The following is a 14,920-nucleotide window of genomic DNA, read 5'->3' as shown; positions in this document are numbered from 1 at the left end:
GTTATGGATCGTTACTTAAGGCAAAAAAACAAAAGTAGGGTGGTTGATCAAGGTAGATGGGTGGGCATATAACGCAAACATCTAGCAACCCAAAGGTTGTGAGTTTGAATCTCATCCTGGACAACTTTAGCAACTACTTTCTAGCTACTTAGCATGTTAGCTAACCCTTCCCCTAAACCTTTAACATAACCCTAACCCCTAGACTAGCTAATGTTAGCCATCTAGCTAGAATGTAACATATATATATTTAGCAAATTCATAACATATAATACGAATTGTAACACGTAACATACAAAATGGGTGATACATCCACAAATTAATACATACAAATGTAACATATCATACTGGGAAGTGCAGCCGGATTTACGATGTAATACGAAATGACCTGACACCAGGTTGAAACTACAATTTTTTAAAATATTTTATTTTTTTATTAAGTTTTCAGCTTTTTTTTCCCACCATCTTTTTTCTTCTTGGGTGAAGCATCTTCCTCTTGGACCACTTCTACAGTCGAGATCCTGACCCTCTTCCTCTTCTTCTCAAGCTCCAGTACATCCTTGACGTCTGTCGGGGATGAAGGAAAACAACCACATGATATTCTCATGCTATATTGCCAGAAAAAAATACGCATTTTAAAACCACACAAAATATTTTTGTACATAACTTAATGTTAAGGGTTTCTCTAGTATTCAAGATGTTTACATCCAGCAATTCCACATATTAGATCTTGTCCAACATACTGTAATAGAATAGAAACAGAATAACTTCCGTTGTGGCAAGTTGCATTTACATTCACACAAATGCCATACGACAAAACATCTGTCACAAGAACCAATTCATCATTCAAAATTGGTTGTAGGACAAGCCATATTAGACTAGCAGGGCCACTCCACCCAGTAGGACCAAGCCATATTAACTAGCAGGGCTCCTCCACCCAGTAGGACCAAGCCATATTAGACTAGCAGGGCTCCTCCACCCAGTAGGGACCAAATAACGAATAGCAGGGCTCCTCCACCCAGTAGACCAAGCCATATTAGACTAGCAGGGCTCCTCCACCCAGTAGGACCAAGCCATATTAAACTAGCAGGGCTCCTCCACCCAGTAGGACCAAGCCATATTAGACTGGGGCTCCTCCACCCAGTAGGACCAAGCCATATTAAACTAGCAGGGCTCCTCCACCCAGTAGGACCAAGCCATATTAGACTAGCAGGGCTCCTCCACCCAGTAGGACCAATCCATATTAGACTAGCAGGGCTCCTCCACCCAGTAGGACCAAGCCATATTAGAATAGCAGGGCTCCTCCACCCAGTAGGACAATCCATATAGACTAGCAGGGCTCCTCCACCAGTAGGACCAATCCATATAGACTAGCAAACTCTCCACCCAGTAGGACCAATCCATGAGTTTGACTCAGGGCTCCTCCACCCAGTAGGACCAAGCCATATCTAGCTACTAGCAGGGCTCCTCCACCCAGTAGGACCAAACCATATTAGACTAGCAGGGCTCCTCCACCCAGTAGACCAAGCCATATTAGACTAGCCTCCTCCACCCAGTAGAACCAAGCCATATAGACTAGCAGGGCTCCTCCACCCAGTAGGACCAATCCATATTAGACTAGCAGGGCTCCTCCACCCAGTAGGACCAAGCCATATTAGACTAGCAGGGCTCCTCCACCCAGTAGGACCAATCCATATTAACTAGCAGTAGGCCAATCCTCCACCCACCCAGTAGGACCAAATATTAGACTAGCAGGGCTCCTCCACCCAGTAGGACCAAGCCAAAATAATACCAAGCCATAGAAATGGGCTCCTCCACCCAGTTGAAACCAATCCATATTAAATACTAGCAGGGCTCCTCCACCCAGTAGGACCAAGTATTAGACTAACCCACCATCCATATTAGACTTGCAGGGCTCCTCCACCCAGTAGGACCAAGCCATATTAGACTAGCAGGGCTCCTCCCCAGTAGGACCAAGCCAGTAGGACCAAGTTCATATTAGACTCAGGGCTCCTACACCCAGTAGGACCAAGCCATCTTCTCAAGACTCCAGTACAGGGCTCCTCCACCCAGTAGGACCAATCCAAGGAAAATTAGACTATTCTCAGGGCTCCTCCACCCAGTAGGACCAATTTTAAAGACCACACAGGGCTCCTCCAAGTAGGACCAAGCCATATTAGACTAGCAGGGCTCCTCCACCCAGTAGGACCAATCCAGTAGCAGGGCTCCTCCACCCAGTAGGACCAATCCATATTAGACTTCCTACACCAGTAGCCAATTCCATATTAGACTAGCAGGGCTCCTCCACCCAGTAGGACCAGAATAAGGGCTCCTCCACCCAGTAGGACAAGTATTAGACTAGCAGGGCAACATTCACCAATCAAATGTCATACTACACCCAGTACAAACCATATTAGACTAGAACCCAGTAGGACCAATCCATATTAGACTAGCATCCTCCACCCAGTAGGACCAAGCCATATTAGACTAGCAGGGCTCCTCCACCCAGTAGGACCAAGCCATATTAGACTAGCAGGGCTCCTCCACCCAGTAGGACCAAGCCATACCCAGTTAGACTAGCAGGGCTCCTCCACCCAGTAGGACCAAGCCATATTAGACTAGCAGGGCTCCTCCACCCAGTAGAACCAAGCCATATTAGACTAGCAGGGCTCCTCCACCCAGTAGGACCAAGCCATATTAGACTAGCAGGGCTCCTCCACCCAGTAGGACCAATCCATATTAGACTAGCAGGGCTCCTCCACCCAGTAGGACCAAGCCATATTAGACTAGCAGGGCTCCTCCACCCAGTAGAACCAATCCATATTAGACTAGCAGGGCTCCTCCACCCAGTAGGACCAAGCCATATTAGACTAGCAGGGCTCCTCCACCCAGTAGACCAAGCCATATTAAACTAGCAGGGCTCCTCCACCCAGTAGGACCAAGCCATATTAGACTAGCAGGGCTCCTCCACCCAGTAGGAAAGCCAAGCCATATTAGACAAGCAGGGCTCCTCCACCCAGTAGGACCAATCCATATTAGACTCGCAGGGCTACTACACCCAGTAGGACCAAGCCATATTAGACTAGCAGGGCTCCTCCACCCAGTAGAACCAAGCCATATTAGACTAGCAGGGCTCCTCCACCCAGTAGGACCAAGCCATATTAGACTAGCAGGGCTCCTCCACCCAGTAGAACCAAGCCATATTAAACTAGCAGGGCTCCTCCACCCAGTAGGACCAATCCATATTAGACTCGCAGGGCTCCTCCACCCAGTAGGACCAAGCCATATTAGACTAGCAGGGCTCCTCCACCCAGTAGAACCAAGCCATATTAGACTAGCAGGGCTCCTCCACCCAGTAGGACCAAGCCATATTAGACTAGCAGGGCTCCTCCACCCAGTAGGACCAAGCCATATTAGACTAGCAGGGCTCCTCCACCCAGTAGGACCAAGCCATATTAGACTAGCAGGGCTCCTCCACCCAGTAGGACCAAGCCATATTAGACTCGCAGGGCTCTTCCACCCAGTAGGACCAAGCCATATTAGACTAACAGGGCTCCTCCACCCAGTAGGACCAAGCCATATTAGACTAGCAGGGCTCCTCCACCCAGTAGGACCAAGCCATATTAAACTAGCAGGGCTCCTCCACCCAGTAGGACCAAGCCATATTAGACTAGCAGGGCTCTTCCACCCAGTAGACCAAGCCATATTAGACTAGCAGGGCTCCTCCACCCAGTAGGACCAAGCCATATTAGACTAGCAGGGCTCCTCCACCCAGTAGGACCAAGCCATATTAGACTAGCAGGGCTCCTCCACCCAGTAGGACCAAGCCATATTAGACTAGCAGGGCTCCTCCACCCAGTAGGACCAATCCATATTAGACTAGCAGGGCTCCTCCACCCAGTAGGACCAAGCCATATTAGACTAGCAGGGCTCCTCCACCCAGTAGGACCAAGCCATATTAGACTAGCAGGGCTCCTCCACCCAGTAGGACCAAGCCATATTAGACTAGCAGGGCTCCTCCACCCAGTAGGACCAATCCATATTAGACTAGCAGGGCTCCTCCACCCAGTAGGACCAAGCCATATTAGACTAGCAGGGCTCCTCCACCAGAATAATACATATTTCTGTATTTAATTTTTTCAATACATTTTCTAAAAACATGTTTTCACTTTGTCACAATGTGGCATCGTGTGTAGAAAATATATATATTTAATCCATTTGGAATTTTGTAACAAAAAAAGTGGAATAAATGAAGAGGTTTGAAGGTTTCTGAAGGCACCGGAGCCATGAGGGGAACCCCCAGTATAACTTAGCGTTAGCGATTTTTGTGTCCCCCCCTTAAAAGTGTCACAGCTCGTAACGTATCAATATTTATCTTTTAAAATGAACTATGACATAGCCAATAAATATATAGCACAACTTTGGATTTCACCCGGTCTCATTTTTGAATGGTTTACATTGTTTGGAAGTTGACGGACTGAGTTTCTCTTCTTCTCCAGCTGGAACATGTTCCGGGACTCGTTCTGCCCCTGAACAGGCAGTTAACCCACTGTTCCTAGGCCGTCATTGAAAATAAGAATTTGTTCTTAACTGACTTGCCTAGTTAAATAAAAGGTAAAATCAAATAAAAAATAAATGTATAAAAAAAAAAAAATCTAAAAAAATAAATAAATTAAAAACATTTTTTTTTTTAACTATTCCAACACTAATAATGATGAAAAGCCAAACCAGGCCTGAGGTAACACCATTTGACCAGTGGTTCTTCACCCTGGTGACCCAAAATGTTGTTTATTTTTCTACTACATAACTGATTAATAGAATCAGGTGTTTAGTACTGGGGCAAAAACTACCATGTGCGCCATTTTGGGTCACCGGGACCAGGATGTGTGAGCATGACAGTCACTTTGGGGAAAAAAAATATGCTAAAATGGCCTATTATTATTATTATTCATTAAGAATTAGACAGTCCAGTACCGTGAGATGTGGTAGGTTCTGTTTTGACCTCTGGGGAGGCTCCTGTAGAGTGGTGGGCTTCCACACGGCCAGACAGGTCAACCGAGCCGTAGTATTCACCTTCCCCAGGAGGACCGGAGGCTCCAAGGACTGGAACAGACGACCACCGGATCAGAGGAGAGAACACAGTGTTTAGTGCCATCCTGTCAACTCTCGGAATCTTCACGGTTACTTAAAAAAGACGCGTAGCAACACAGACAACCGTGAATATAGATGACGTCACCGATGAATAATACAATGTCGTCATCTTTAGAGCAACTTTACTGTTCATCAACGCTGGGAACCTTCTAGTCCTACCAGACACGCTGTGGTCTGGTCCCTACCAGACACGCTGTGGTCTAGTCCTACCAGAGACGCTGTGGTCTAGTCCTACCAGGTCCTACCAGACACGCTGTGGTCTAGTCCTACCAGACACGCTGTGGTAGGTCCTACCAGACACGCTGTGTAAATGCTTGGTCCTACCAGACACACTGTGGGTCCTAAATGCTTGGTCCTACCAGAGACGCTGTGTATAAACACGCTGTGGTCTAGGTCCTACCAGACACACTGTGGTAAATGCTTGGTCCTACCAGACACGCTGTGTAGGTCCTACCAGAGACGCTGTGGTAGGTCCTACCAGAGACACTGTGGTAGGTCCTACCAGACACACTGTGTAAATGCTTGGTCCTACCAGACACACTGTGGTAGGTCCTACCAGAGACGCTGTGGTCTAATCCTACCAGAGGCACTGTGGTCCTACCAGAGACAGTGTATAAATGCTTGGTCCTACCAGACACAGTGTATAAATGCTTGGTCCTACCAGACACAGTGTGTAAATGCTTGGTCTAGTCCTACCAGAGACAGTGTATAAATGCTTGGTCTAGTCCTACCAGACAGTGTGTAAATGCTTGGTCTAGTCCTACCAGAGACAGTGTGTAAATCCTTGGTCTGGTCCTACCAGAGACAGTGTGTAAATGCTTGGTCTGGTCCTACCAGAGACAGTGTATAAATGCTTGGTCTAGTCCTACCAGACAGTGTGTAAATGCTTGGTCTAGTCCTACCAGAGACAGTGTGTAAATGCTTGGTCTGGTCCTACCAGACAGTGTATAAATGCTTGGTCTAGTCCTACCAGAGACAGTGTATAAATGCTTGGTCTATTCCTACCATAGAGTGTATAAATGCTTGGTCCTACCAGAGACAGTGTATAAATGCTTGGTCCTACCAGAGACAGTGTATAAATGCTTGGTCTTGTCATGCAGGGCTCTCATGGAAGACCCCTTGGTCTCAATAGGACACCCCTGCCTAAATAAAATACAAATTCCACCTCCAGGCCATTGAGGGCCACAGTGAACTACAGGTAGACAGGTGGTACATACCTCAAGGTTAAGTTTCCACATTTTGATGAAGCCATCGTTTGACGCCGTCACCAGAACACAGAAGTCGTCCACGGTGAAACTGTCCACCGATTTCACCCTGACAGAGGTGAACACAATATTCAGCACAACTTTTTCACAAAATTACCAAGAAAACATCCAAGAATTCTATTAAAATCATACAAATATTAAAAATGTACATAATGATTACAGGAAGGAAGCAACGAAACCATAGATATTAATTGTACGTACCTGGTTTCATGAGCCTCGAACTCACAGAGCACCTTCTGAGTGTTGATGTCACACAGCCGGACTGTCTCGTCGTCCCCAGCTATGGCCAGGATGGAATTCTGACGACAAACAAACCAATTACTCGATACAAAAAGAGACAACAAAACTAACGGCGATTTGTAAGTGGATAAAAGGTTGCTTCCCTTCTCACATCTACATATTCATCCATCCTGTTTCTTTCCTGTTCTGTGTGTGTGTGTGTGTCTTCTACTGTGATTTTACCAAGAGTGTAGTGTGTATCAAGGTCTAGTGACCACCATTAACCTGCACCTTGACTGTCACAAATATACCGTGTGTATTAAGCAATACTCTAAATATTGCCCACCATTGTGTTGATCACTCTGAACTAAATATTTTTAAAAAAACTTTAGTGATCTTACATTATCCTCAAGAAAAGCCCAGAACCCCTAGCCTTCTCGATAAGAGCCCAGAACCCCTAGCCTTCTCGATAAGAACCCAGAACCCCTAGCCTTCTCGATAAGAGCCCAGAACCCCTGGCCTTCTCGATAAGAGCCCAGAACCCCTAGCCTTCTCGATAAGAGCCCAGAACCCCTAGCCTTCTCGATAAGAGCCCAGAACCCCTAGCCTTCTCGATAAGAGCCCAGAACCCCTAGCCTTCTCGATAAGAGCCCAGAACCCCTAGCCTTCTCGATAAGAGCCCAGAACCCCTAGCCTTCTCGATAAGAGCCCAGAACCCCTAGCCTTCTCGATAAGAGCCCAGAACCCCTAGCCTTCTGGGTAAAGCCCAGAACCCCTGGCCTTCTCGATAAGAGCCCAGAACCCCTAGCCTTCTCGATAAGAGCCCAGAACCCCTAGCCTTCTCGATAAGAGCCCAGAACCCCTAGCCTTCTCGATAAGAGCCCAGAACCCTAGCCTTCTCGATAAGAGCCCAGAACCCTAGCCTTCTCGATAAGAGCCCAGAACCCCTAGCCTTCTCGATAAGAGCCCAGAACCCCTAGCCTTCTGGGTAAAGCCCAGAACTCACAGTGAGGAACTTGATGGATGAGATCCTCTTGGGGTTGATGATGGTTGATGTCAGAGTCGCTGTTTCCAGGTCATAAACGTCCACCTTGTCGCTGATCACTACCACATACTTATCCCCCTCGGGAGACCACTTCACTATCACCGCATCTAGAGGAGAGGGAGTTAGAGACAAAATGGCCGTGACTATTTTACATATACAAAATGTGTCAAATACTGAAGCTTGGGGCGGCAGGGTAGCCTAGTGGTTAGTGTAGAGGTGGTAGGTATCCTAGTGGTTAGAGTGTAGAGGGGGCAGGGTAGCCTAGTGGTTAGAGTGTAGAGGTGGCAGGGTAGCCTAGTGGTTAGAGTGTAGAGGTGGCAGGGTAGCCTAGTGGTTAGAGTGTAGAGGAGGCAGGGTAGCCTAGTGGTTAGTGTAGAGGTGGTAGGTATCCTAGTGGTTAGAGCGTAGAGGTGGTAGGTATCCTAGTGCTTAGAGTGTAGAGGTGGCAGGGTAGCCTAGTGGTTAGAGTGTAGAGGAGGCAGGGTAGCCTAGTGGTTAGAGTGTAGAGGCGGCAGGGTAGCCTAGTGCTTAGAGTGTAGAGGAGGCAGGGTAGCCTAGTGCTTAGAGTGTAGAGGTGGCAGGGTAGCCTAGTGGTTAGAGTGTAGAGGTGGCAGGGTAGCCTAGTGGTTAGAGTGTAGAGGGGGCAGGGTCGCCTAGTGGTTAGAGTGTAGAGGTGGCAGGGTCGCCTAGTGGTTAGAGTGTAGAAGGGGCAGGGTAGTCTAGTGGTTAGAGTGTAGAGGTGGTAGGTATCCTAGTGGTTAGAGTGTAGAGGAGGCAGGGTAGTCTAGTGGTTAGAGTGTAGAGGGGGCAGGGTAGCCTAGTGGTTAGAGTGTAGAGGTGGTAGGTATCCTAGTGGTTAGAGTGTAGAGGAGGTAGGGTAGCCTAGTGGTTAGAGCGTTGGACTAGTAACCGGAAGGTTGCAAGTTCAAATCCCCGAACTGACAAGGTACAAATCTATCATTCTGCCCCCTGAACAGGCAGTTAACCCACTGTTCCCAGGCCGTCATTGAAAATAAGAATGTGTTCTTAACTGACTTGCCATGTTAAAATAAAGGTAAAATAAATCATATTAAATGTGTAATGTGTAATGGTCAGATTGAGTGATAACTTACTCTGTTTAATATTTTTGATGAAAGCCGATCTTCCGTCGATTAGATTCCACGTTCTGCAACCAGAAAAAAACGTCAGTCAACTTAGTTCCTAGAGAATGTTTCGAACACCTACAACAAGAACCAAAAATGTACTCAAAACAGAAAGCAAACCGGAGTGTCTTGTCTGTGCCGACAGTCAGGGCCAGTTTCCCTGAGGGATGGACGGACAGTGACGTAACTTGACCTCTGAGGAGAAGAAATAAAACAGGTACGTTAGTGCTGGGATGGAACAAAGATCTGCACATTCCCTTAGCTTCCCATGACCCCTAGAGTTGGCGACCTTAATGGATCAACGTGTTAATCCTGTCAGTCAGTAGGTTTCCATCCAATAGTATCTGCATTATAAATACACTGAACCAGAATATAAACGCAACATGTTAAGTGTTGGTCTCGTGTTTTATGAGCTGAAATAAAATAACCCAGAAATGAAACGCACAAAAATGTTATTTCTCTGAAATGTTGGGCACAAATTTGTTTACATCCCTGTTAGTGAGCATTTCACCCTTTGCCCTGCCCCCCATCCACCTGACAGGTGTGGCATATCAAGAAGCTGATTAAACAGCGTGATCATTTCACACCTTCTTCTAGGGACAATAAAAGACCACTAAAATGTGCAGTTCTGTCACACAACACAATGCCACGTGCAATTGGCATGATGAATGCAGGAATGTCCATCAGAGCGATTGCCAGAGAATTGAATAGTAATTTCTCGACCATAAGCTGCATCCAATGTTGTTTTAGAGAATTTGGCAGTACGTTCAACCAGCCTCGCATCCACAGACCACGGCCTCGCCTCCACGGCCTCGCATCCACGGACCACGGCCTCGCATCCACGGACCACGGCCTCCACGGACCACGGCCTCGCATCCACGGACCACGGCCTCCACGGACCACGGCCTCGCCTCCACGGACCACGGCCTCGCCTCCACGGACCACGGCCTCCACGGACCACGGCCTCCACGGACCACGGCCTCGCCTCCACGGACCACGGCCTCGCCTCCACGGACCACGGCCTCCACGGACCACGGCCTCGCCTCCACGGACCACGGCCTCGCCTCCACGGACCACGGCCTCGCCTCCACGGACCACGGCCTCGCCTCCACGGACCACGGCCTCCACGGACCACGGCCTCGCCTCCACGGACCACGGCCTCGCCTCCACGGACCACGGCCTCCACGGACCACGGCCTCGCCTCCACGGACCACGGCCTCCACGGACCACGGCCTCCCTCCACGGACCACGGCCTCGCCTCCACGGACCCGGGCCTCCACGGACCACGGCCTCGCCTCCACGGACCACGGCCTCGCCTCCACGGACTCGCCTCCACGGACTCGCCTCCACGGACTCGCCTCCACGGACCACGGCCTCCACGGACCACGGCCTGGCATCCACGGACCACGGCCTGGCCTCCACGGACCACGGCCCCGCATCCACGGACCACGGCCCCGCATCCACGGACCACGGCCCCGCATCCACGGCCTCGCATCCACGGACCACGGCCCGGCATCCACGGCCTCGCATCCACGGACCACGGCCCGGCATCCACGGCCCCGCATCCACGGCCCGGCATCCACGGCCCCGCATCCACGGCCCGGCATCCACGGACCACGGCCCGGCATCCACGGACCACGGCCCGGCATCCATGGACCCGCATCCACGGACCACGGCCTCGCATCCACGGACCACGGCCTCGCATCCACGGCCTCGCATCCACGGCCTCGCATCCACGGACCACGCATCCACGGACCACGCATCCACGGACCACGCATCCACGGACCACGCATCCACGGACCACGCATCCACGACCACGCATCCACGGACCACGCATCCACGGCCTCGCATCCACGGCCCACGCATCCACGGCCCACGCATCCACGGCCCACGCATCCACGGCCTCGCATCCACAGACAGCGTGTACAGCGTCTTGTGAGCGATCGGTTTGCTGATGTCACCGTTGTGAACAGAATGCCCCTTTGGATTATGGTATGGGCTACGGACAACAAACACAATTGCCTTTTATCGATGGCAATTTGAATGCACAGAGATACTGTGATGAGATCCTGAGGCCCATTGTCGTGCCATTCATCCACCACCACCTCATGTTTCAGCATGATAATGCACGGCCCCATGTCACAAGGATCTGGACACAATTCCTGGAAGCTGAAGATGTCCCAGTTCTTCCATGACCTGCACACTCACCAGTATTGAGCATGTTTGGGATGCTCCGGATCAACTTGAACTAGAGCGTCTGCTAAATGACTTAAATGTAAAATGTGTTCCAGTTCCCGCCAATATGCACCAACTTCGCACAGCCATTGAAGAGGAGTGGGACAACATTCCATGGGACACAATCAGCAGCTTGATCAACTGAAGGAGATGTGTCACGCTGCATGAGACAAATGGTCAATGATGTGTTGTGCTGCATGTGTACTGATACACAAAAAAAGATCCCACCAACTCGGACAAACAAATTCACTTCACTGACATTTTTAACCTCTCCCTGACCCAGTCTGTAATATCTACATGTTTAACTTCTCCCTGACCGAGTCTGTAATACATACATGTTTCAAGCAGACCACCATAGTCCCTGTGCCCAAGACCACTAAGGTAATCTGCCTAAATGACTACTGACCCGTATCACTCACGTCAGTAGACATGAAGCGCTTTGAAAGGCTGGTCATGGCTCATATCAACACCATTATCCCAGAAACCCTTAGACCCACTCCAACTAACATACCGCCCCAACGCATCCAAAGATAACGCAATCGCAAACCACACTGCCCTTTCCAACATGGACAAAAGGAACACCTACGCGAGAATGCTGTTCATTGACTACAGCTCAGCGTTCAATACAATAGTGCACACAAAGCTCATCACTAAGCTAAGGATCCTGGGACTAAACACCTCCTGCAACTGTACTTCCTGACGGGCCGCCCCGGGTGGTAAGGGTAGGCAATAACATCTGCCAAGTTGAGGATCAGCACGGGGCTCCTCAGGGGTGTGTACTTAGTCCCCTCCTGTACTCCCTATTCACCCACGGCTGCGTGGCCAAACACATCTCCAACACCATCATTAAGTTGACGTGGTTGGCCTGATCACTGACAACGATGAGACTGCCTATAGGGAGGAGGTCTTGAGACCTGGCCGTGTGGTGCCAGGACAACAACCTCTCTCTCAACATGATCAAAACAAAGGAGATGATTGTGGACTTCAGGAAAAGGAGGGCCGAAGAGGCCCCCATTAATATCAATGGGGCTGTAGTGGAAAGGGTTGAGAGCTTCAAGTTCCTTGGTGTCCACATCACCAACAAACTAACATGGTCCAAGCACACCAAGACAGTCGTGAAGAGGGCACGACTAAACCTATTCCCCCTCAGGAGACTAAAACGATTTGGCATGGATACTCAGATGTTCAAAAAGTTCTAGAGCTGCACCATCAAGAGCATCCTGACCGGTTGCATCACCGCCTGGTATGGCAACTGCTCGGCATCTGACATTTAGGCGTTACAGAGGGTAGTGCGTACGGCCCAGTAGATCACTGGGGCCAAGCTGCCATCCAGAACCTACTAGGCGGTGTCAGACTCCAGTCACCCAAGTCAGAGACTGTTCTCTCTGCTGCCGCTAAGGCAAATGGTACCGGAGCACCAAGTCTAGGTCCAAAAGGCTTCTTAACAGCTTCTACCCCCAAGCCATACGACTCCTGTACACTTAATCAAATGTCCACCCGGACTATTTGAATTGACAATTCCCCCCTTTGTTTTTAACGCTGCTGCTACTCTCTGTTTATCTATGCATAGTCACTTCACCCCTACCTACATGTACAAATTACCTCGACTCACCTGTACATAGCCTCATTATTTTATTGTGTTACTTTTGTTTATTTAGTAAATAACCAACTGCACTGTTGTTTAAGGGCTTGTCTGTTGTATTCGGCCCATGTGACAAATAAAATGTCATTTGACGTGATTATTATTTATTTTATATATGTCATGACTTTACGCACATAAAAAAAAACATAAAAAAAACAGTGGATGGAAACTTAGTTTGACAATATATTGTGAATCATGTCTGTCAGTGGGGGTTGCAAAATACTGCTGACTTCCCAGAAATCCCAGTTTCGAAGATTCCAGGATTCAGAAGGGAATAAGCAGACATCCGGAATCTTCCAACCGGGATTTCTGGAAAAACCTAATCATTTCTGTGAGAGTGACAACTTACTTGTGTGCTCTGATGGACTTAAGACACTCCCAGTTCCTGGTGCTCCAAACACACAGCAGCCCGTCCTGTCCTCCACTCAGCAGGTGGGAGGAGCCATAGAACTCCAGACATGAAATGGTACCTGAACAACGATCATAACAATGAAACCTGGGTCAGGGGAACTAAAGTCCTCCTACAGCAGCCACAACACTTAGGGGAACAATATTTAAACAATATTTAAATCGATACTCGTGGCTTGCCACATGCCTAAAGACCATGGGCCACACAATAATGTTGTTGACCGTGTCAGTGACTTAATCAAACCTGCATGTCGAAGGAATAGACAGTCAACACATTAGCCATTGAAGTCATAAATTAATGTTGGATGCAGTTAGTGAGGTATTTTCAAGATCGTCAGATCGGGAACCGATTGTTGCTGTAGCAGGTGAGATTCTGCAGCTCTCAAAACCTGAACATTACTTGACTGATTTTCAAAAAGTGGTTTTCCTGAACTCACCGTCACGATTCAGCAACATTTTCTATGTTCTTTCCCTTACAAAAATGTTTTCCCCTACTGGAGTAAATGGTTCCATTGCTAAACGTTTTGCTACAGTGTTCGACTAATGAATACACCCCTAATGCAGCAGAGCTCCATGTTCATCATCATGTCATATCAATTCAATTCAAGGAGCTTTATTGGCATGGGTAACATGTGTTAACATTGCCAAAGCAAGTAAGGTAGATAATATATAAAGTGAAATAAACAAAAATTAACAGTAGACATCACACATACAGAAGTTTCAAAACAATAAAGACATTACAAATGTCATTATATATATATATATATAGTGTTTTTACAATGTACAAATGGTAAAGGACACAAGATAAAATAAATAAGCATAGATATGGGTTGTATTTACAATGGTGCGCATATCTCTTACCATCGTGATGCAGCAGAGCTCCATGTTCAACCCTCTTCTTCATGTCGTAGATCTGGATGGTCTCGTCTCTGCTTCCTGTAGCGATATACCTCTCGCTGGTAGCCACCGCGCACACTGAGGCAGTGTGGGCATGGTGGGTGAAGTCTGCCGTGGCTGTCCACTCCTGCAGATAGACAACACAGCAATGAGACCTGATTCCAAACATCTGGCAATGGAGGTTTGATCAATAGAGGCAATACAGGTCATTATATTAGCAGTTTAGCGGTGGAAGCTAACGCCTTTATCAAAGGGGCAATAGAGTGATGAATAACATTACCATTAGGTTGACAGTGAGTTTGGGTTAAACTGAAAAACTGTTTAAAGACCAACACCCCCCGTTACTGGAAGAGTCATGGGACTTGTAACGTTACAGCCACACCAACATTCTTAATTTAAAATGAATCATAGAAGTATTGGTTAACTAAGTATTTATAATCTTATTACAATATGTTTGCTGGTAACGTCACGGATTAGTTCGTTTCGGTGTCATCCGTTACATACTCCCCAACTCTGTTAACTAACGTTAATCGGTTCGCAAAAGGTAAACAGTATAGTTTGTCATATATACAGGACAATCAGGTTTCAAAATCCAAGCTTAGAAACTAAAGCAACATACCTTTTCACCTGTAGACACCCGGTAACCAAAGGCGATCTGCTCGTAACTTCCAGCAATGAGCTCTATTACGGGCCCCATGCTGTCCTAACGATGAATGCTACAGTAACTAACAAAACCTTTCTCACGTGTTTCTGTTCAGATTATTCAGACTGTCACCGGAAACAAGCAAAACCAGTAAAGGGAAACTGTTGTAATTTACGTGCAAAACATGAGCTGAAAGAAATATGATTTTAACTAGCTAGAAAAACGATGTCGTGCTTGAAAACACATGTCCCCCAGATTGACGGTACGCGCATGCGT

At 48.1% G+C, this 14,920-nt stretch overlaps 1 protein-coding gene across 1 annotated transcript; it reads right to left on the bottom strand.

Annotated features, from left to right (window-relative positions):
* Positions 1–408: 408 nt before the first annotated feature.
* pak1ip1 (PAK1 interacting protein 1) lies at positions 409–14,920 on the bottom strand. The gene is given in 12 exon segments (XM_064929172.1): positions 409–564; positions 4,972–5,007; positions 5,010–5,100; positions 6,366–6,462; positions 6,615–6,712; positions 7,639–7,784; positions 8,790–8,842; positions 8,940–9,014; positions 13,046–13,166; positions 13,966–14,128; positions 14,621–14,704; positions 14,820–14,920. Coding segments are annotated over 11 exon segments (1,089 nt in total). The 5' UTR covers positions 14,699–14,704; positions 14,820–14,920; the 3' UTR covers positions 409–433.

Source organism: Oncorhynchus masou, chromosome 3, assembly GCF_036934945.1.
Source record: "Oncorhynchus masou masou isolate Uvic2021 chromosome 3, UVic_Omas_1.1, whole genome shotgun sequence".
Lineage (NCBI taxonomy): Eukaryota > Metazoa > Chordata > Actinopteri > Salmoniformes > Salmonidae > Oncorhynchus > Oncorhynchus masou.
The sequence above is the reverse complement of the archived record's forward strand: the minus strand, read 5'-3'. Positions and strand labels throughout refer to the sequence as shown.